Source organism: Aythya ferina, assembly GCF_964211825.1.
Source record: "Aythya ferina genome assembly, chromosome: 9".
NCBI classification, from domain to species: Eukaryota; Metazoa; Chordata; class Aves; order Anseriformes; family Anatidae; genus Aythya; species Aythya ferina.
The window spans coordinates 19,210,781-19,229,869 of record NC_140305.1 but is presented as its reverse complement, the minus strand read 5'-3'; the positions used below and the strand labels follow the sequence as shown (position 1 = coordinate 19,229,869).

The following is a 19,089-nucleotide window of genomic DNA, read 5'->3' as shown; positions in this document are numbered from 1 at the left end:
CACTGGACCCCCCTGGAGCCCCCCCTGAAGCCCCCCTCCCCAATTCCATCCCCCCCCTTTACCCCCCCTATTACAGCTCCCCCATTCCAGCCCTCCCTGCAACCCCCCCCATTACACTCCCCCCTTTCACCCCCTCCATCGCACCCCCCCATTGCAGCCCCCTTCCCCCCCACACCCCCCAAATCCCCCCCAACCCCCCCCAAAACCCCCCAGACCCCCCCACACCCCTCAGGCCCCATTCTCCACGAGCCGGGCGGGCACTAGGACCGCGCGGCCACCACCACCGCGCATGCGCAGTGCTCACCCTGCCCTCCCCGAAGCCACTTCCGCCCGGCTGCGGGCGGAAGCGGAAGGGCCGCCATCACCGCCGGGACCGCTGAGGGGAGCCGCGGCGGCGGGGGGGGGGGACCGGGAGCTGCGGCGCCATGGCCGGGATCCTGTTCGAGGACATCTTCGACGTGAAGGACATCGACCCCGAGGGCAAGAAGTTCGACCGGGGTGAGATGGGGGGGCACGGGAAACCCGGGGGGGGGGGTCCGGTACCGGGAGGGGGGGTCCTGGGGCTGTGGGGGGGGGTCCCGGGGGGTCCCGGGGGGGTCTCGGGGCCTGTGGTGATGGGGAGGTGCCCGCAGTGTCCCGGCTGCACTGCGAGAGCGAGTCCTTCAAGATGGACCTGATCCTGGACGTCAACATCCAGATCTACCCCGTGGACCTCGGTATGGGGGGGCTGGGGGGGGAATGGGGGGGTAATGGGGGGTGGGGGGGGCTGTGGGAGGGGGTTGGGGGGGGTTGGGGGGGGTTGGGGAGAGGATGGGGCTGGGGGGTGCTGTATGGGGAGGGGGAGGGCAATGGGGGGCATTATGTAGGGGGAAGGATACTGAGGGGGCGCTATATGGGGTGGAGGGGGGGCACTATATGGGAGGGAAGGACACTGGGGGGCACTGTGTTGGGGGGGAGGACGCTGGGGGGCATTATGTTGGGGGGGCATTATATAGGGGGGAGGGAGGGCGGGCAATGGGGAGGCACTGTATGGGGGAGCACTGTATGGGGGGAAGGACACGGGTGGCACTATATGGGGGGAGGGAGGATACTGGGGGGGCACTATATGGGGGGAAGGACACTGAGGGGGAGCTATATTGTGGGGGGAGGGAGCACACTCTGGGGCACTATATGCGTGGGGAAGGACACTGGGGGGCACTATATGGGGAAGAAGGGCACTGGGGTTGCACTATATGGGGGGAGGACGCTATGGGGTGGCACTGTATGGGGAGGGGTGACACTATGGGGAAGAGGGGGGCACTACATGGTGGGGGGCATTACATGGAGAGTGGGGACAACCCTAAGTGGGGTGAGCACACCCCCACTGTGAACAAGGTGCTGGGGATCTGGGTGCTGCAGGGCCTCCCATCCCTGCCCAGAGCCCAGCCAGCCCCCCCAGACCCCTCGCCGCATCCCCCAAAAACAGCTTGCCATGAGCAGCAGCACCCCCAGCCCTTCCCCAGCCCCTCTGGGTGCCCCTGGGACGCGGGGAAGGGTGGGGGACGCAGGCTGTGCGCCCCCCTGCCCCTTGCATCACAGTGCAGGGCACCCACCGCTGTTCCTGCCTCCAAACCCGTCCCTGCAGGTGACAAATTCCGCCTGGTGATCGCCAGCACGCTGTACGAGGACGGCACGCTGGACGACGGCGAGTACAACCCCACGGACGACCGGCCCTCCAGGTACCGGGGCTGGGGGGCTGAGGGTGGAGAGGGCGTCCCCCTGGGGATACGTGGAGGAGGATTTGGGGTTTTGGCGCTGCTCTGAGCTTTTCCTGTCCCGCTGCAGGGCGGACCAGTTTGAGTACGTGATGTACGGCAAGGTGTACCGCATCGAGGGCGACGAGACCTCCATGGAGGCAGCCACGCGCCTGTGAGTGCCCCGAGCTTTTTGGGGAGGCAGCGGGGTGCGGGGCCGCGGCTCCTGCGGGTTCCCATCCCCTTCTCACCTCTCCTCTCCTCTCCTCCTGCCCCAGCTCTGCCTACGCCTCCTACGGGGGGCTGCTGATGCGGCTGCAGGGAGACGCCAACAACCTGCACGGCTTCGAGGTGGATTCCCGCGTCTACCTGCTGATGAAGAAGCTGGCCTTCTAGGAGAGGGCACGCCTCGAGGCTTCCCACAGACATTCTGCCAGCGAGAAAACGGGAGCCCCAGCACCCCAAACCCTGCCCCGGTATCTGTGCTTCCCGGGCGGGTGCAGGAGGAGGCGTTCTCCTTCCTCACCTTGTTGGTTTTTTTTTTGTTTGTTTGTTTTTTTATGCCTCCTGGGATTTGTGGTCCCCTCCTGCGCGGGGAGAGGTGCCTGATGCTGAGCAGAGACCACGCTGGGCGCCCTGCAGCCCTGCCTGCTGCTGGTCTCCTCTCACCTCCCTCTTCCTGCGCGTCCAAGGTGGGCTCAGCCCCGGCTGTGCTCAGGGATCTGGCCGCAACGGGGCTGGCCATCATTTCGGAGCCATCCCGTGACGGGCCTGGCTCGTTCTTGATTAAACCAGCACGCGTTTTCTAGGGCTGGCTGAGTTGTGAGGCTGATGGGGAGCGGGTGGTGCGCCTGCACAGGACCCCAAGCACTTCCAGAGGGTGACGGGGACACTGGGATGGCCTCAGGGTGCCGTGCTGCTGATCTCGCTCCTGCAGAGCTGGCGGCTGCCACGGGAGGGAGCCGGGCACAGGGAGACGTCCCCAGCGCCTCCTCTCGCCGAGGCTGCAGGGGGCAGAGGAGGAGGCGAAGGCCCCTTTAGAAAAATAAGGGCTTTAATCGCCAGGCGTTCACAGTCCGGTGGGAGCGAGGTGCGTGCGACCAGGGCTGGGTTTGACCCCCTGAGGGCACGCTCCCGGGCACCCGGAGCACAGCTCGGCGTCCTGCGGGGTTTTTCTGCCCTCCCCCCATCAGTTCAGGCCCCACTGGGGGGGTCCCTGCCGCCCCCCTGGCCTTGGTCGCACAAGTCCTTGGCCAGGTCGTGGAAGAAGAAGCGCAGCTTGCCCTGCAGCAGCCGCTGGTAGGCGAGGAAGATGACGGCCGTGTCCAGCTCCTTGGAGCCTGCGGAGCAGCCCGGCTCCCACGGCTCTTCCTTGGGGGGCGAGAAGGGGACAGAAGGGTCACAAACGTCACCGTGCTCAGCCCCCTGCTGCCCCCACAGTGCCGGGGGGGGGGCGAGCTCTCACCTCCCAGGTCTTCAGCAGCACGAGGAAGGCCTCGGCGTGGCGGTAGAGCCGATTGAGCTGCCCGGCCCAGCACTCCTGGCTCTCCTGGCTCTGCGCCCCCCTCACGGCGTCCACCAGCACCACCAGGTCGCAGAGGATCTCGCGCCGCTTGCTCTGGTTCTGGGGAGCAGGCAGGGAGGGAGCGCGCTGACCCTGCTGCCGGTGGGGCTGGGGGTCCCCGTTCCATCCCTCGCCCCCCCGTGCCACCAGGTGCGCCCCCCCCCACCCCCCCCAAGCGGCCTCGTGCGGGGTTTTCGGTGCCCTGTGCTTACCCTGGGGTCCTTCTCCAGTCCCACGGGCACCCCAGGACCATCCTCCCAGCCCTCCTCACCGATTTGGTTTTCCACTGCGTCATTTTGACATCCACCGGGGGCAGCGCCACGGGGCAGCTGAGCGCCGAGGGAGCTTGGCACTGGTTCTGTCGGGGCAGAGGACGTCAGGGCTGCGGTCTGGGGCCAAGAGCTGCGCCCAGCCCTGCCTGGCATCAGGTTTTGGGGTACGAGGGGCTCCTCACCACTTTCTTCTCCATGTCCTTGGCCTCCCCGATGTACTTGTTGATGAGCCTGTTGTCACACACCAGCCGCGCCGGGCTGGCACGGCCCTCTTTGACGTGCAGGAGGAAGGACGTGAGGAGGAGCAGCCCTGGGGGAGAAGGGGGCAGCCCGTGGGCACCCGGCCCCCTTGCACAGCCCTAGCTGCTGCTGCCGGCCCGGATTGCCCCGTGGGGGGAGGTTTGGGGGTCCCAGGGGGTCGTGGTGCTCTGCCCCACGGAGGGGAGAGGGGCCCCGTGTCCCAGCTCTGCCCCAGCGCTCGGTGCCGGCCGGGGAGAGCCGGGAGTTCCCAGCTGCGCAGGAGGAGGGGGAAGGATGTGACAAGTGTTGGGGCTGGCTTTTAGGCTCGGCTCCAGCCTGGGAAGCAGGCAGGGAGCCGAGCTGCGTTCCCAGCACCGTCCCTCCTGTCGGGAGTTTGTGCCAGGAGCGGCTCCAGGCATCACGTGCGCTTCGGGGAATCCCTGCCTGCAGCCTCCGGCCGCACGCGGCGGCTCCTCGCCGCTGGCTGCAGCCAAGGGCTCTCCTGCCACGCAGCCTCCCCAGCACACCGCTGGCCCTGGCACCCCTCTGCTGGGTGCCCTCTGTGCCCTGTGCCGTGCTGGTGGCCTCCAAAATCTGCTCTGCACCCACCCGGGGCCCTGCTCCCTGCCCGCCTCAGCACTGCACCTGTCCCCAAAAGCCCTCGGTGTCAGCACAGCCCACTCGAGGCCGGACTCTGCAAGACGCCTGGGCACTTTGGGGACCAGGTCAGCGCCACCAGCCCTCCCCGTGGTGTTTTCTTGCTGCCAACGGGTGGCACGAGGGCTGTGCCCAGCTCCTGGGCTGCCAATCGGGGTATATATATGGGGTATATATGGGGTATATATGGGGCCGTGTGGGCGCGGTGCCGCAGCGCTGCCCCTTCCCGCTCGCCCCCGCTCGCCCCGCACTCACTGTTCAGCTCCATGCTCGCCTGGGGGCTTCGGCCCTGCATCTTCCACCCTGGGGCCAGCGGCTGCTCCCCGGCTCCCGTCCCCCTTCCATGGAGGGCAGCTGTGGTGCGGGCTCCCCGCGAGCGGCCGGGACGGAGGGGCCGGGCGCCGGGAGCACCCCTCAGGCGGCACGGCACGGCACGGCTCTCCGGCCCGGCCGCCGTGCCGAGGCAGAGTGATTTCCTGTTGTGTCGCTGCTGACCTTCGAGTAAAAATGCTCCGGGGGCCCCGTGGACGGCTTCCTGCCTCCGGCCGTTTCCTCTCTTGGCTCTGGGACCAGGAAGGGCGTCCCTGGGCGCCCTCGGGGCTCCGTCACCTGCCCCCTGCCCCGAGCCTGAGCGCACCGTGCCGGGATGGTGGGGTTGGGTGCCTCAGCTCGGCCCGTCCTGGGGACGAAGGTGGCCCTGGTACCTGCAGGAGAGACGGTGGCGGTGGCTCTCTTTGCGTGGTGGCCCAAGGGGCCGTCGGCCCAGGTGGGTGCCGCTCCCTGCTGAAGCAGCCAGGCACCCAAAAACCCCTCGCTGGCTGCGGGCCCCATCCCCGGCGGTGGGCTCCATCCCCCTGAGGGGCTGAGGGGGGTGGAGATCCCCGGTGGGGCTGCAGCATGCAGTGACCAATGCAAGCTGGAGCACGGGGACCCGAGACTTGGCCCTCAGGGTGATTTTTTGGGGAAGAACCGGGTGAAATCCCCACAGGCGCCCACGTAACCACGTGCGCTCCCACCGCAGCCCTGTGCGTGCGCACCTCCCGCGGCACACCTCAGGTTGCACGCTCAGGTTTCCCCCATGCACACCGTGCTCACGCAGCCCCCCACGCCCACCCCCACCGTTTGGGACCCCCCCCACACCCTCCTTCCCCCCGCATCTGGCTCGGAGCAGCCTGCTCCCAGCCCCGCTCCGCGCGTTCCCAGCCCTGTCCCCGCGGTTCCCAGCAGCGCCTGGCCGGGTGACAGCAGCCAGAGTAAACACCCCGGCCCCGCCGCCTGCCCCCTGACCCTCTCGGCCTCCCCACCTTGCAGCCCACCTTTTGGGCAGCGTGGGGGGGGGGTCCCGATGGGCTCCGGCAGCCCCACGGCTCCAGGGACGGCGCTGGCTGCACAGCTCGGGCACGGCGGCCGGAGAGCGGAGCGGCGAGCAGCGGGGTCAAGCACCGCTGGGCTTCCCCCGCACGGCCATGCCCCGTCTCTGCGGACGTGACGGGCTGCAAACGCGCCCTGCTGGCACGCTCGGCCCCTGGGCCAGTGCTGGCCACGGTCCTGCTGCTGGTCCTGCACCAGTCCTCGATGTACCCCACTCCCCGCTGCACCCCGCTCCCCGTCCCTCTCCGGGTGCAAAGCCCTTGGTGATGGCGTGCTGGGGAGCTGCAGCGCCCCGGGGTCAGTGCTTGCCTCCACAATTAGCTCAACGAACCCATCGGGGCGATGGGATGGTGGCTGCTTCTGGGCGCACACCTCCTGGTTTGGGGTGCGGACACCGGAGCACCCCGAGGTGCCTAAAAGTGTCCCTTCGCCCCCAAAATGCCTCTTTTCAGCCACACCTTCACCCGGTTCCTTGCTGCTGGAAGGGGCACTGCTGCTGCTGTTTGCTGCCCCTGCCTGGGGGGTGCGGGGGGGACCCCCTGGTGCCAGCGGGGGGGCTCGGGGCCGTGCAGCTGGCCGGATCCCAGCGCCGAGTTTCCCACCTCTCCTTACGGGGTGCAAAGTGCCGGCAATCCCACTGCGGGGGGCAGCCGTTCGCACCCACTCCGCCAAGGTGCCAGGGGCGGCCGGAGGTGCCAGGTGGCCGGGGTGGGGGTCCCAGGTGGGTGGCACAGCTGCTGGCCCCCCCCCAGGCCACCCAGGTGTGCCCGCTGGGCACCCACAGGATGCTGGGCATGTGGGAAGCAAACCTGGGCTTCCTGGGCAGGGAGGGGGGTCCGAGCCCCCTTTGAAGCCCCCATAAAAGAGCCCAGCATCAAGGGAGGAGAAAGTCAAAGGAACAAAGAGAGCGGCTAATCCCGGCCTGAGCAAACAGCCCCCGTTTGCTCAGGGCCCAGCTGGCCCCGGGGCCGGGGGGAGAGGGCCGGGGACGGGGCTGGGGGCACGGGGGGACGAGGCAGGGAGCACTCTGCATGCGGGCAGGCCCCGTGCCCCCCCAGCCCAGGCAGCTCGGCCCCCTCGGGCCCCGTTTTACATTTGCAAATTGCCAATAAACATCCGTGGGCAAACAGCCCCGTGCCCTCCGCACCGCTCCCACGCTCGTGGACGCTGGCGGTGCTGCAAAGGGCCCCGGGATGGGATAACAGAGCAAGGGGATGGGGGGCTGGCACAGATTTTCCCCGTTTCCCCGTGCCCACGGGCACTGCCTGGCACCACACAGGGGGTGCCCAGCAAGGGGGGGCCGGGACAAACCGGGCAGTGCCCCCCACGAGCATCAGCACTGCCGTGGGCATGCCCCGAGCCATCACCAACACGGCCACGCTCGCCCCGTCGGTGGCCACCGCTGCCCCCGTGCCCCATCCTGCTCCTTGCCCCGCAGCCCCTCATGCTGGCTGGGCTGGGTGGGGGGCACCAGGAGGGCACCTCGCCCCCCCCGCATCCATCCCGCGGGGCGGCGAAGGGGTTAATGCCAGGCGGCCGAGCCGCAGGTGGGCGCAAGAATGAAATTCCTTCTCGCCGTCCTGCGAAGTCTGGGCACAAATATTTGCCTGCATGTCCGGTGGGCGGGTGTGGGGGGGGGGGAGAGACCACCATCGCTCTGGGAGCGTGCTAATCCCCATGCCAAACAGCCCCCCCCCACACTCTGTGCCCTGCACGCCCCCCGCAGGGGTCGCCCCCGCGAGGCTTTGGGGCAGGGGGGATTTGTGGGGTGGGCGCACGGGGGACGCCGGCACCTTTGGGTGCCCCTGCGGGCAGGGAGCTGCGGGGTGCTGGCAGCGGGCACGGTGCCCTGGGCACGGCACGGCCCCACGTGGGTGGGTATTTTGGGGTGTTTTGGGGTGTTTTGGGGTGTTTTGGGGTGTCCTGGGCATGCTGCCCGCATCCTGGCCCCCCGAGCCGTGCCGGCTGCCGCAGCCGGGAGGGAGGCGAGAAGGGGCAGAGAGCCCCAGCCGTCCCCGCCGTGCCGGGAACACGCAGTCCATAATAAACTCCATGTGTCTGGAGACGAAAAGCAGCCGCTCCCCACCCCGGCATCATGTCCCCCGGCTGCATCTCCCCCCGTTACCTGCCGCCCCCAAAACCCCTTCCACCCCCAGCCCTCCCCTTTTCCTCCCCCTCCCCATCACCACCACCACCACCACCACCCCTTGCCTTCGTCTGGGGCGGCCCGGCCCTGCGAGCCGCCTGCCAGTTGTGCAAATATTGCCGGAACGGCTGTAATCCCCGTGTCCAACGTGAATTATGAGATATTTCCACCCATTACGACAGCCCCCCCCCCGCCCCGCCGCGTGTGTGCAGGGCCGGGGGGGATTAGTCACGGGGCAAGCCGCGTTCGGCGCAGGGCTTCGGGGAGGCCACGGCACCTCGGTGCCCCAAGCAGGGCAAGGGGGGCTTTTTTTTAGGGGAACTGGGGGGCCTCTGAGCCTCTCCGGCTCCTCTCGGGCCTGGGCCCCAAGTTTATGGCACGGGGACGAGGCTGGCGGTGCCAGGGTGCCCGGGAGGCAGAGGGAGGCCGTGGGAAGGGGCTGGGGCGTGCGGTTTTGCCTCGACCCCATCCCTGGGGAGAAGAGGCTCCTTCCTGCCGCCCCGAGCCCGGCTCATGTTCAAAGCCCGGAGCAGACAGCGGCTAATGAGGCCAGACAATAGGGAGCTGCGTGGGGCAGCAGCGCTGGCACGGGCCGCCGCCGCCCCGAAGCCAGGCGCGGGACGGCCCCACCACCGTGGGGGCAGCGGGGACAGGACGGGACGGGGCAGCACCCGCTCCACGCCACCCTCACCGTGGGCAGGGCACGTGCCCACCGAGCCCACCGAGCCCACCGAGCCCACCCAGCATTTTGGGGGGCAGGGGAGCGGTGGCGGTGCTGTTGGGGTGCCCCATCCCCGCCGTGCCAAAGGGGCACCCCAGTGCCGTGGGGTCACGGGGCCGGGCACCTGCTCCAGGCAGAGGGGCTGGGGTGGCACGGGGGGCACGGGGGGCACGGGGTGGGTCAGGGGGCACGGGGCTGCCCGCTGCTGGCCGTCCCCGTCCCCATGCAGCTCCAGCTGCCCGCAGCCGGTGGCCCCGTTGGGGCTGTGCCGGCGCCAGGCCCGGCTCCGGAGCGCCTCAGAGCCGCCTTTGTGCAGCGCTCCCAGCACATGTGGGGCACTGGGAGCCAGCTGGGGGCACCGGGACCATTTACCAGAGCTGCCCCCATCCCACAAGCTCACACACCCTCGGGGCAGCCACCATCCCTCGGGCTGGGGCACCCCTGGCATTCCTAAGGGCACGCAGGGCTGGGGATGGAGCGATGCCCGGGCGCAACGGGAGGAGCTGCCTCAGTTTCCCCCATGCCAAGGCCGCAGCTTCCCCGGCTTTCCTTCCTTCCCGGGAAAGGGGAGGGAGCTTCCCCCGCCGCTTCCCCACATCCCCGCGGCCGAGCCAGGAGACTGTGACGAGCTCTGGGTGCGCGGAGCCAGCGCCGGATTCCTGGCACCGGCGGGGCGGCCGGGAGCCATCGCCCGCCTCCTCCCCGCTCGGCCCCGCTCGCTCCCCGCCGTCCCCCTGGGCCGCCGCCGCCGCGGGCACCGGGCGGTGACGCTGGCACGGCCGCGCAGCCCCCAGCCCTCCCCTGCCGCCGGATCCCGGGCCGGCGGGGACGCCGGGAGAGAGGAGCGGGGACAGGTCGGTGGCACCGCTGGGGACAGCGGGGAGGGCAACGGGGACGGGGGTGCCAGGCTGCCAGGCACGGTCCCCGCTCGCAGAAGGGCCCGGAGAGCGTGGCAGGGCGCTGTGGGCACGGCGTGCCCGCGGGATGCACGGGAACCCTGGCGGTGTCCCAGCCCCTGGGGTGCCAGCGGGATGTCCCAGCGGGGAAACCCGGCTGCTCCTCGCGGCCTCGTGCCAGGGCCAGCTCCTGCCACGGGGCAGCTCCTGGGCATGGCCATGCCCCCACGTCCCCCCCCGGAGAGGTGCCTGGCACAGCGGGAGACAGAGGAGCGACGAGCTGGGGTGGGAAAGGGGACGGGGAGGCCGTGGGCGAGCTGCGGATGGGGCACCCTGACAGCAGGGGCAGGGGGCAGGGGGCTGCAGCCCCCCCCCCAGCCGCTCACCGGGTTTGGGGGGAGGCCCAGGAGGAGCCTTGTGGGGAGGTAGGGGCCTGTTGTGCTCCAGCTGTGCCGTGTTTCCCTGGCTACACCGTGCAGCTGGCCGGGTGTTTGTACCGCCGAGAGTTGATTTTGGCAGCCCCGCGCTTCCCCCTCCTCCCCTCCACGCCCGCCTCCCCCTCCCCGGGCGCCCGCCCGCCACGCACCCGGCACCCGGCTCCCCTCCCTGCCACCGTCCCCTGGGCGGGGGGACACGGGTGGCACCCGGCACCCCCATATCCCCTGCCCCCCACGCCCCCCCCAGATGCTCCCCGTGCCTCGGTTTCCCCAGCTGGCCGCTGTCTCCCCAGGCCTTTCCATGGTGTCTGCTACCTGCCCGCCACCGCCCTCGCCAGCCCGGGCACATGGGGGCGAAGAGCAGGATCGGTGCCGGGTGCCGCTCTGCCAGCCTCCCCCCCACGTCCCCACTGCCCTCCCTGGGCCAAGGACCCCAAAGATCTGGGCTCCTGGCCCCCCCCAGCCTCTGCCACCGATGGGCAGGGTGCTGGGGTCCCGCTCCGGGACCTTCCTCTGCCCAGCAGCAGCCGGAGGGATTTGGGGATGCCGAGGGCACAAGTTGTGGGGTGCGTGTTGCTGGGGCTCTGCAGGGTGCGGGGAGGGGTTTGGGGGACAAAACAGGGCGGGTGGGGGGGCTGTGTGCCCTGGGGGTGGGCTGGGGGGGTGTGTGCAGATGGATGGTGCCCTGCAGTGCCCCCATGTCCCCGGGGATCCCAAGCGGCCTGGGAGGGGACAGAGTGGATTTGGGGGTCCCCGGGATGTCCCTTGCCCACAGATGCCCCATGCCAGGGGAGAATATTGGGGGGGGGAGTTTTGTAATGGGGGTGCCCTGCAAATGCCAAGGGGGCTGTGGGTGGGTTCCCAGGGGCCACACATCCCGGGGGAGGGGGACACGTGGATGGGGGCGCACCCAGCATTCCCAGTGCCTAGGGATACCCCAAATCCCGGGGGGGGGGGGTTGTCCTACACTGTCCTGGGGGGTTTTGGGTGGATCGGGGGGGTCCCCAGCATGCCATGGGGGTGACGGCATCCCCCAGGTACCCCACACCCGGGGAAGGGGTCAATGGATGGGGGGGGCTCCCAGGGATGCCCCATGCCCAGAGGTGCCCCGTGCCTCAGGGGGTGGGTGGCAAACAGAGGGGGGGTCTCCCCAAAACACCCATACCAGGCGCCACCCCAATCCCCCCGGGGACCACCTACAGCCACCGGGGTGCCCCAGAACGACCCGGGGATGTGCGAAGAGGGGGAGAGGAGGCGGCTGGGCTGGGGGGGTGAGCGGGAGGGTGGGGGTGCGCAAAGCGCAGCGGGGGCGCGTCCCCCCCGGCCGGCCGCTGCCTGCGCCTCATTAGCGGCCCTTTGTTTGCACAGGGCTCGCAGCTCCCGCTTGCCCATGCCGCCGCCTATAAAGCGGGGCCGGGGCCGGCAGCCGGGCAGAGGCGGTGGCGGCGGCAGCGGCAGGCAGCGGCCGGCCCCCCCTCCCCGCCCCCGGTCCCCCGGTTCCCCCGGCCGGCCGGCACCATGCGCGCCGCCCCGCTGCTGCTGCTGCTCGCCCTGCTCGCCCTGCCCGCCCGCGCCGCCCGCCCCAAGCTCGCCCTGCCCATCCGGCCCGACACCGAGCCGCTGCCCCCCGGGGGGGCGGCAGGTAGGACCCCTTCCGTGCGCCCCTTTTCCTCCACACCCCCTTTCCCGTGCGCCCCGGGCGCAGGCGACCCCTCTCCGAGCCACCCCTCTCCTCGCACCCTCTCCGCGCTCCCCCCTTCGTGCACCCCCTTTTTCCTGCACCCCAAGGGTCCGCTCTCTCCCCCCCCCCACCCCCCCAACACCCGGTGCCGGGTCTCCGCCGGGACCCCCGTGCTGGGGGAGCGGGGAGCGCGCACGGTGGGGCGGTGCCGGCCGCTGTCCGCCCCGCGGGGCTGCGGCAGGGGGGTGCCCGCGGCCCGGAGGTGACTTGGGTTTGTTTTTTGTTTTTTTTTTTGGGTGGTGGTGGGGGGGGTTGTCAATTTTTTTTGGGGGGGGCGGGGGTGTTGTCTCCGCAGGCTGCGCCTTCGGGGGGCATTTCTACGCGCTGGACGAGACGTGGCACCCGGACCTGGGGGAGCCCTTCGGGGTGATGCGCTGCGTGATCTGCCACTGCGAGCCGGTGAGAGCCCCCCCGCGCCGAGCCGCACACGGCGGAGACCCCCCCAGCACGGGGCCCTGCTGGGGAGGGGGCTGGGAGCTGGGGGGGGGTCGCCCCCTTCACCCCCATCTCCGCCCACCCCATGGAAAAGCGAGCAGGGATTCCTGCAGCCGGCCTGACACCTGGGTGTCCCCCCCCCGGGGGCAGCGGGGAGGAGAAGGGGAGGGGGGGGGCTTAAAGGATCAGGCTTCGTTCTCCTTCCCCTCCTCAGGACGGCCCCCGGCCCCCCCTCCAGCAGCCCCCCGAGGCTGGAGTGGCCGCGCACAGCTGGGCAGGGGGATGGGGGCTGGGGGGGGGGAACAGGGGGCTTGGCTGCGGTACAGGCAGCTGGGGGCTGCGCAAGGTGTCCAGGGGGGGCTCCAGATGGGCTGGGGGAGCTGGGCCATGCCGGGGGAGCGCTGGTGCCCTGAATGTGCCACCCGAGGGGAATTTGGGTGGTTGGGTCGCCCGCGTCCCTGGCACGGCTCTGCCCACCCCAGCAGAGGAACCGCCGAGGGAAGGCAGCGGGAAAAGTGAACTGCAAGAACATGAAGCAGGACTGCCCCGTGCCCGCCTGCCCCCGCGCCACGCTGCTGCCCGGGCACTGCTGCCACACCTGCCCCAAAGGTGAGCGCAGCCCCCACAGGACGCTGGGCACCCCCTCAGGAAGTGGATGCTTATTTTTGGGGTTGTCTGTGCCCCTGGGATGCCCACGAGGTGCTGGGCAGGGGCGCACAGAGGGCGCACGGGGCTGAACCCAGCGTGCCCCCGGCGCACAGCCCTGTTTTTGGCTTTATTTTGGGAGGGGGGGGATTCAGTTTTACCGCAAGCAGCCTGCTGCAATCCCCTCCCCGCTGTGCCTTGCCATGCCAGCCTTGCCAGGCCCCCCGGAGAAGAGCGCCGAGCACCCCTTCGACACCTTCGAGTACTTCCAGGACAAGGAGGACGAGCTGGACAAGCCCTACAACGACCGCTCCTACCTCAGCTCCGAGGGCCTGGCCCGCGACGACGCCCGCACAGGTGAGCCCCGGGGCAGGCAGCGGGCACACGGGACGTCCCCACGCTCCCTCCACGACCACCTTTCCCCCTCCCCAGAGTTCGTGGCCCTGCTGACGAGCGGCCCCGAGCCGTGGCACCCCACATCCAGCGCGGTGGCCAAGGCTCGCTTCACCCTCCTGCGCTCCTACCTGCTCTTCTCCATCAGCTACGAGCGGTGAGTCCCCGAACACACGGGGTGCAGGTGTGCTCGTGCCTCAGTTTCCCCCCCTCTGGACACTCCCTGCGGTGTCACGGCCTCGCCTTGTTGCGGTGGTGGTGGGGAGAGATTTGGGGAGGGGGGCGAGGTGCCGGGGGTCCGGCGGTGCTTGCGGGCAGCCGGCATTTCGGCGTGGCGCCGGCACGGCCTCACCCCTTCGCCTCCAGGGCTGGAGCGCAAACAAACGGCACCGGGACCGGCTCCAGGGCCGGGGGACGTGGGCACAGCGGGGCAGAGGCGCCGTGCAGCCCCGTGCCCCCGCTGGCGGGCACTGCCGACGGGGCCCCCAGTCCCCGCCGTGCCCTCCCCGGCTGCCCGCTGGCGGCGGCTGAGCCTCTCCTCTCCTCTCCTCTCTCTTTCCCTCCCTCCTTCCCGCTCCGGTTTCTTCTGCTCTTCCTCGCTTCCAGGCCCCTTTTGCATAGTAAAGTGGTGACTAATTTCCAGCTCCGACCGGGGGAGCCAAACGGAGCCGAAAATGCTCCTAATTTACAGCCGGGCCGACCGCTCGGCTCCCCGCGGGTCCGGCCCCACCGTCTTCCCCAGCGGGGACCCCCTCCTGCGCAGTGCCAGCCCAGCTCCGCTCCGGGGCAGGGGGACCCCAGGGGACCCCGGCCAGCTTTGGGCCACCCCGGGTGCTGGCGCCCAAGGGAGGGGAGCCAGGGGGTGAGGGGGGGTCTCCGTTCACCCCCTCGGTGCCCGCAGGCTGGGGAGGCCGAGCCGGGTGCGTTTCAGCGACCCCGAGGGCAACGTGCTGTTCGAGCACCCCGTGCAGAAGAGCGCGGCCCCCGAGGACGGCATGGTGAGAGGGGCAGGAGGGCACGGGGGGGGTAAAACAACCCGATTGTGCCCCCCCACGCCTGGCAGCACGGTGCCCCCGACCCCTGCCCAGCCTTTATTCGCCCGCAGCTCTGCGGGATGTGGCGCACGGTGTCCAAGGCCAACGTGCAGCTGCTGCGCGGGGAGCAGCTCCGCGTCTCCCTCGTCACCCGCGCACAGCCCTCCGGGGAGGTCCACGGGCACATCCTCAAGCACCGGGCGCTCTTTGCAGGTAAGGCTGGGCCCCCCACGCGCCCCCCACCCCCAAACGGGTGCCCGGCGGGGTGCCCCTCACGCCCCCTGTCCCCGCTCAGAGACCTTCGGTGCCATCCTGACCTCCTCGGACCCCGCGCACCTGGGAGCCGGGGGCATGGCCATGCTGACGCTGAGCGACACCGAGAACAACCTGCACTTCATCCTCATGGCCCGCGGGCTGCTGGAGCCCGGCGCCGGGGGTGAGGGTGGGCACGGGCACCCTGCAGGGTGGGGGGGCGCAGGGGGGGCGTGGGGTGGCCTCTGTGGGGTCAGGATGGGCGCAGGGGTTGTGCGTGGCGTGGGGACAGGAGTGCGCAGGGTTGGGCGTGAGCTGGGGTGTGCGTGGGTTTTCGGGGGGGTATTTGGGGCAGGGGGATGTGTAGGAGTGAGGCGCTGGGGTGCATGGGGCGTGGGGGTCAGGAGGGGGGCTGTGCAAGGATGGGGGGTGTAAGGGGGGAATGGTGCGGGCCAAGCTGTTTGCAGGGGTCGGGGCGTGCAGTAAGGATGTGGGGTGTCGCTGTTGGGGAGCAGGGGGGGCAGAGGGGTGGGTTTGGGGCTCAGCTCTCTGCCCTGCCCTGCGCAGAATCCCCCTGGGTGCCGCTGCGGGTCCGCATCCTGCACCAGGGCCGGACGCTGCGGGAGGTCCGTGCCAACATCACCGTGGAGGTACGGCCGTCCCCGCCCGCCTCCCCCGGCACGCCGGCAGCCCCCGGGGCCAGGGCCCACCCCCCTACACCCCCTTCTCCCCTCCTCCAGGACCCCGACTTCGCCGAGGTGCTGAGCGACCTGTCTGCCCGCGAGCTGCAGTGGCTGGTGCAGGGGCAGCTCCGCATCGTGGCCGAGACGGAGGGCCGGCACGCGCGCCAGCTGGCCGGCACCATCACCGCCCGCCGCGGCTGTGACAGTGAGCACGGGCACCCCGGGGCGCAGGGGGCGGCTGTGCCCCCCTCCCCAACCTCACCCCCATCCCCTCTTCATTCTCTCCCCGGGTTCAAGCCATCCAGAGCGTGCTGTGCGGGGCGGACGCCTTGCTGCCGACCAAGACGGGGGCCGTGGGCTCAGCCAAGCTGGCCCTGCACGAGAACGGCACGCTGCAGTACCAGGTAAGGGGCACGGGCGCCACGCTGGGGGTGCGCCTCCACGTCCCCGGGGGTGCCCCCGCCGCTGCCCCTCGGCGCCCTGCCCGCAGGTGCGGGTGGTGGGCACGGCCAGCGAGGTGGTGGGCGTCACGCTGGAGACCAAGCCGCGGAGGAAGAACAAGAGGAACGTGCTCTTCGACATGACGCCCAGCTACAAGGACGGGCTGGTGAGTGCTGGCGGCACGGGGCTGGCAATGGGGGCAGCGGGGAGGCTCACACGGGGTGCCCCTGTCCCCACCCGGGTGCTTTTCCCCCTTGTCTCAGGCCCAGGGCTCCTGGCAGAGCCCCAGCGCCCGCGACGCCCACATGCTGCTGCAGAACGAGCTCTTCCTCAACGTGGCCACCAAGGACTGGGCGGAGGGCGAGCTGCGGGGCCAGGTCATCTCCCTGCCCTACAGCGGGCTCCTGGCTCGCTACACAGGTACCCAGGGCGCGGTGGCAGCGGGGTGGCGGAGCATCCACCCCCCCCCCTCTTTACCACCGCCTCCCACCGCCCCTGTCTGTGCGCAGAGATGCCGGTGCCGCTGGCGGGGCAGCTGGTGTCCCCCCCGGTGGGCAGCGGGGCCGGGGGGCACGCCTGGCTGTCTCTGGACGAGCACTGCCACCTGCACTACGAGATCGCCGTGGCGGGGCTGGGCCGCCCGGCCGATGGCACCGTCAGCGCCCACCTGCACGGCGTGGCCGAGCTGGGCGAGCTGGGCGCCCGGCCACACCAGCACAAGCGGCTGCTCAAGGGCTTCTATGGCACCGAGGTGAGGTGGGCACGAGGCCGGGACCCCCCCCCGGGGTGCTGCTTCAGGGCTTGGGGCAGCCCTCACCTCCCCGCGTCCCTCTCGCCCCGCAGGCTCAGGGGGTGGTGAAGGATCTGGACGCCGATCTCCTGCAGCACCTGGCCCAGGGCACCGCTTTCCTGCAAGTCAGCACCAAAGCCCACCCTCGAGGGGAGATGCGGGGATGGGTAGGTCCCCCCCGTGCGTCCCGGTCACCCCCCGGGGGCACGGCAGGGTCCTGGGCTGCGTGACGCTGCCTGGGGTGGGCTGGGAAGGGGACACGGTGGGGACAGTGCCAGCAGCCTGGCGTGGCGTGCCCGTGGGGTCCCCCTCGGTGCCAACCCTCCTGCCCCCCAGGTGCACATCCCCAACCGGTGCCAGGCAGGGGGGGCCCGCCTGGCCCCGGGGGAGGCCGAGCTCTCCGAGGGCTCCAAGGCCAGGGACGCGGAGCAGCTGAAGAAGGACCCCAACTCCTGCTTCTTCGAGGGGCAGCACCGGGCGCACGGCACCCGCTGGGCACCCGACTACGACAAGAAGTGCTCCATCTGCAGCTGCCAGGTACGGGCTGTTGGGGTGTGAGCTGGGGGGGGAGCACCCATCGGTATGGCCCCCCTTTTAATGAGCCCTTTAATGAGTCCCCTGCTGTCCCCAGAAGCGCACGGTGATCTGTGACCCCATCCTGTGCCAGCCCCTCAACTGCAGCCGCCAGGTGCACCCCGAGGAGCTGTGCTGCCCCGTCTGCGAAGGTGATGGGGGGGCAGGGGGCTCAGGGGGGGTGCTGGAGGAGAAGTGGGGGGTGTGGGTAAAGCTAGAGCCCCACAGATACAAGGTGGGGTGGTCCCACCCCGTTCCTCCCCCGCTGGCACCCTTAGCGTCCCCTCATGCCCTCCCTCGTCCTTGCAGAGAAGAAGACGGAGCAGGAGGAGCTGAAGCTGGAGCGGGCACGGGACAGCAGCGAGGGTGAGTCCCGGGGGCACGGGGTGAGGGGCAGCCCAGGCCTCCCTGGCCCCCCCCCCGGCCATCCCACGGACGCCGTGCCCACCTCCCGCAGGCTGCTACTTCGACGGGGACAAGACGTGGCGAGGCTCGGGCACCCGCTGGCACCCCGTCGTGCCCCCCTTCGGCCTCATCAAGTGTGCCATTTGCACCTGCAAGGTGAGCGCGGGCCCCCGCCCTGCAGAGCCACCCATGGGTGCTGTGAGCTGCTGGGGAGGAGGGCTCGAAGCAGGGCAGCACCTGGTGCCGGTGCCCTCGTGAGCCCCGCACGCTCCCCGCAGGGCACCACGGGCGAAGTGCACTGCGAGAAGGTGCAGTGCCCACGCCTCACCTGCGCCAACCCGGTGCGAGCCAGCCCCTCCGACTGCTGCAAGCAGTGCCCAGGTACCTGCAGCCCCCTCGCCTGTGTCCCCAATGCCACCGATGCCACCCCGTGGGTGTTCATCCTCCCCGTGCCCTCTCCCGCAGCCCCTGAGAAGAGCGTCCCCGAGCTGGCCGACAGCATGCAGGCGGACGGGCCCCGCGCCTGCCGCTTCGGGCGCCGCTGGTACCTCAACAACGAGAGCTGGCACCCCTCGGTGCCGCCCTTCGGGGAGATGAAGTGCATCCTGTGCTGGTGTGTGGTGAGTGTGCCGGCCCGCGGGTGGCACCGGGGGCGCAGAGGTTGCCCCCGCGCCAGCCTGAGCGCTTCGGGGATGGGTGGGAGAGGAGCTTGGGGCTGGCACCGAGGGACCCCGGTGGCTCAGCCCCATTCCCCCCCCCGCAGTCAGGGGAGACGCACTGCCAGCGCCAGGAGTGCCCGCCGGCCGCCTGCGCCAGCCCCGCCAGGAGGGACAACCCCTGCTGCGCCAAGTGCCGCGGTGAGCCCGCGCCCAGTGCGCCCCCCTCGGGGGCCGAGCCCCAGCCAGGACCCCTCTGTGCACCCTCCCTGCCCCTCTTTCAGCCCCGTTTTCCCCCCGCAGCTCCGGACGCCCCCCCGGAGAAGGTGCACGATGCCCCGGCCGAGGCGTGGAGCCGCTAAGCAGTGACCGCTGCCCGGAGCGGGGCGAGCGCGCAGCGATGCCGGGTGGTCCCGAGGAGCCCCTGGGGCCCATCGCCCCCCTGGGGGGACAGGGACGGGGCGCAGAGGAGCAGGGATTGGGGGGCAGGGGCCAGCCCCCAGCCTGGGCACCCCCTCCCGGCACAGCCGCGGTGCCGGGGCTGCCCTGCCCGCCCCCCCCAGCAGGCAGCAGCAGGGTTGGGGGGGTCCGGGCACCCAGCGCCCCCCCTCTCCGTGAGCCCCACCGCCAGCGGGCTCAGCGGGCACCGTGCCCGCCTTGTACATAGTGTAAAATCCCTCCTGCCCCCGTCTCGCTGCGCCCGTCCCGGCTCGGCTGGACTCGTCATGTAATTTATGGGGACGGGGGTCCCGATGTATTTATTAAAAACAGAGATATTGCCCCCCCCCCGGCCCCTCCGTGTCATCCTGGCAGCTGCTGGGTCGGGTTGTGTGTGTGTCCTACAGTCCCCAGCCCTGGGCTTGTTGGGTTTGGGGGCACGTGTGCCATCTGGTTGGGGACGTGGGGCTTTGGGGATGGGGCACGGGGTGCCTGTGTGGGCTGTGGGGTGGCACCAGGGGGATTTTTGTGGGGCTGGGGCTGCGATGCCAGCTCTGCCTGTGGCC

The 19,089-nt window shown here is 70.7% G+C and overlaps 3 protein-coding genes across 6 annotated transcripts; 2 read left to right on the top strand and 1 right to left on the bottom strand.

Moving 5' to 3' along the window:
* The first annotated feature begins 346 nt into the window (after positions 1-346).
* On the top strand, positions 347-2,541 carry POLR2H (RNA polymerase II, I and III subunit H). Of its 2 annotated transcripts, XM_084529754.1 has the most exons (5): positions 347-498; positions 633-716; positions 1,625-1,718; positions 1,825-1,908; positions 2,012-2,541. In XM_084529754.1, the coding sequence occupies exons 1-5, from the start codon at positions 426-428 to the stop codon at positions 2,127-2,129; spliced, it is 453 nt and encodes a 150-aa protein (XP_084385880.1). In that variant the 5' UTR covers positions 347-425; the 3' UTR covers positions 2,130-2,541. The 2 variants fall into 2 exon arrangements, with proteins under 2 accessions (XP_084385880.1, XP_084385881.1); XM_084529755.1 differs by lacking the exon at positions 633-716.
* A 228-nt stretch (positions 2,542-2,769) lies between these two features.
* On the bottom strand, positions 2,770-5,922 carry THPO (thrombopoietin). 2 transcript variants are annotated; one of them, XM_084529752.1, is made up of 6 exons: positions 5,783-5,922; positions 4,722-5,170; positions 3,752-3,879; positions 3,569-3,655; positions 3,199-3,357; positions 2,770-3,104 (listed from the first exon to the last, which is right to left on the bottom strand). In XM_084529752.1, the coding sequence occupies exons 2-6, from the start codon at positions 4,759-4,761 to the stop codon at positions 2,928-2,930; spliced, it is 591 nt and encodes a 196-aa protein (XP_084385878.1). In that variant the 5' UTR covers positions 4,762-5,170; positions 5,783-5,922; the 3' UTR covers positions 2,770-2,927. The 2 variants fall into 2 exon arrangements, with proteins under 2 accessions (XP_084385878.1, XP_084385879.1); XM_084529753.1 differs by having other exon boundaries at positions 5,771-5,909.
* Positions 5,923-9,040: 3,118 nt separating this feature from the next.
* Positions 9,041-18,870, top strand: CHRD (chordin). 2 transcript variants are annotated; one of them, XM_084529750.1, is made up of 25 exons: positions 9,041-9,558; positions 10,331-10,603; positions 11,406-11,679; positions 12,074-12,177; positions 12,696-12,822; positions 13,069-13,215; positions 13,291-13,408; positions 14,153-14,249; positions 14,357-14,498; positions 14,581-14,727; positions 15,105-15,187; positions 15,278-15,425; positions 15,518-15,624; positions 15,711-15,827; positions 15,925-16,081; positions 16,171-16,412; positions 16,505-16,618; positions 16,788-16,988; positions 17,083-17,176; positions 17,334-17,390; positions 17,482-17,585; positions 17,708-17,810; positions 17,895-18,049; positions 18,193-18,286; positions 18,389-18,870. In XM_084529750.1, the coding sequence occupies exons 2-25, from the start codon at positions 10,385-10,387 to the stop codon at positions 18,445-18,447; spliced, it is 3,210 nt and encodes a 1,069-aa protein (XP_084385876.1). In that variant the 5' UTR covers positions 9,041-9,558; positions 10,331-10,384; the 3' UTR covers positions 18,448-18,870. The 2 variants fall into 2 exon arrangements, with proteins under 2 accessions (XP_084385876.1, XP_084385877.1); XM_084529751.1 differs by having other exon boundaries at positions 9,326-9,558; positions 14,581-14,721.
* Positions 18,871-19,089: the final 219 nt, after the last annotated feature.

Coding starts and splice junctions, on each gene's coding strand:
- POLR2H (XM_084529754.1), top strand. CDS start 426: ATGGCCGGGATCCTGTTCGAGGACATCTTCGACGTGAAGGACATCGAC. Junction 499..632: donor GGGCAAGAAGTTCGACCGGG/GTGAGATGGGGG, acceptor AGGTGCCCGCAG/TGTCCCGGCTGCACTGCGAG. Junction 717..1,624: donor GATCTACCCCGTGGACCTCG/GTATGGGGGGGC, acceptor CCGTCCCTGCAG/GTGACAAATTCCGCCTGGTG.
- THPO (XM_084529752.1), bottom strand. CDS start 4,761: ATGCAGGGCCGAAGCCCCCAGGCGAGCATGGAGCTGAACA. Junction 3,656..3,751: donor AGGACATGGAGAAGAAAGTG/GTGAGGAGCCCC, acceptor CTGCCCCGACAG/AACCAGTGCCAAGCTCCCTC. Junction 3,105..3,198: donor TGCTGCTGAAGACCTGGGAG/GTGAGAGCTCGC, acceptor TCGCCCCCCAAG/GAAGAGCCGTGGGAGCCGGG.
- CHRD (XM_084529750.1), top strand. CDS start 10,385: ATGGGGGCGAAGAGCAGGATCGGTGCCGGGTGCCGCTCTGCCAGCCTC. Junction 17,811..17,894: donor CTGCTGCAAGCAGTGCCCAG/GTACCTGCAGCC, acceptor CCTCTCCCGCAG/CCCCTGAGAAGAGCGTCCCC. Junction 18,050..18,192: donor GCATCCTGTGCTGGTGTGTG/GTGAGTGTGCCG, acceptor CCCCCCCCGCAG/TCAGGGGAGACGCACTGCCA.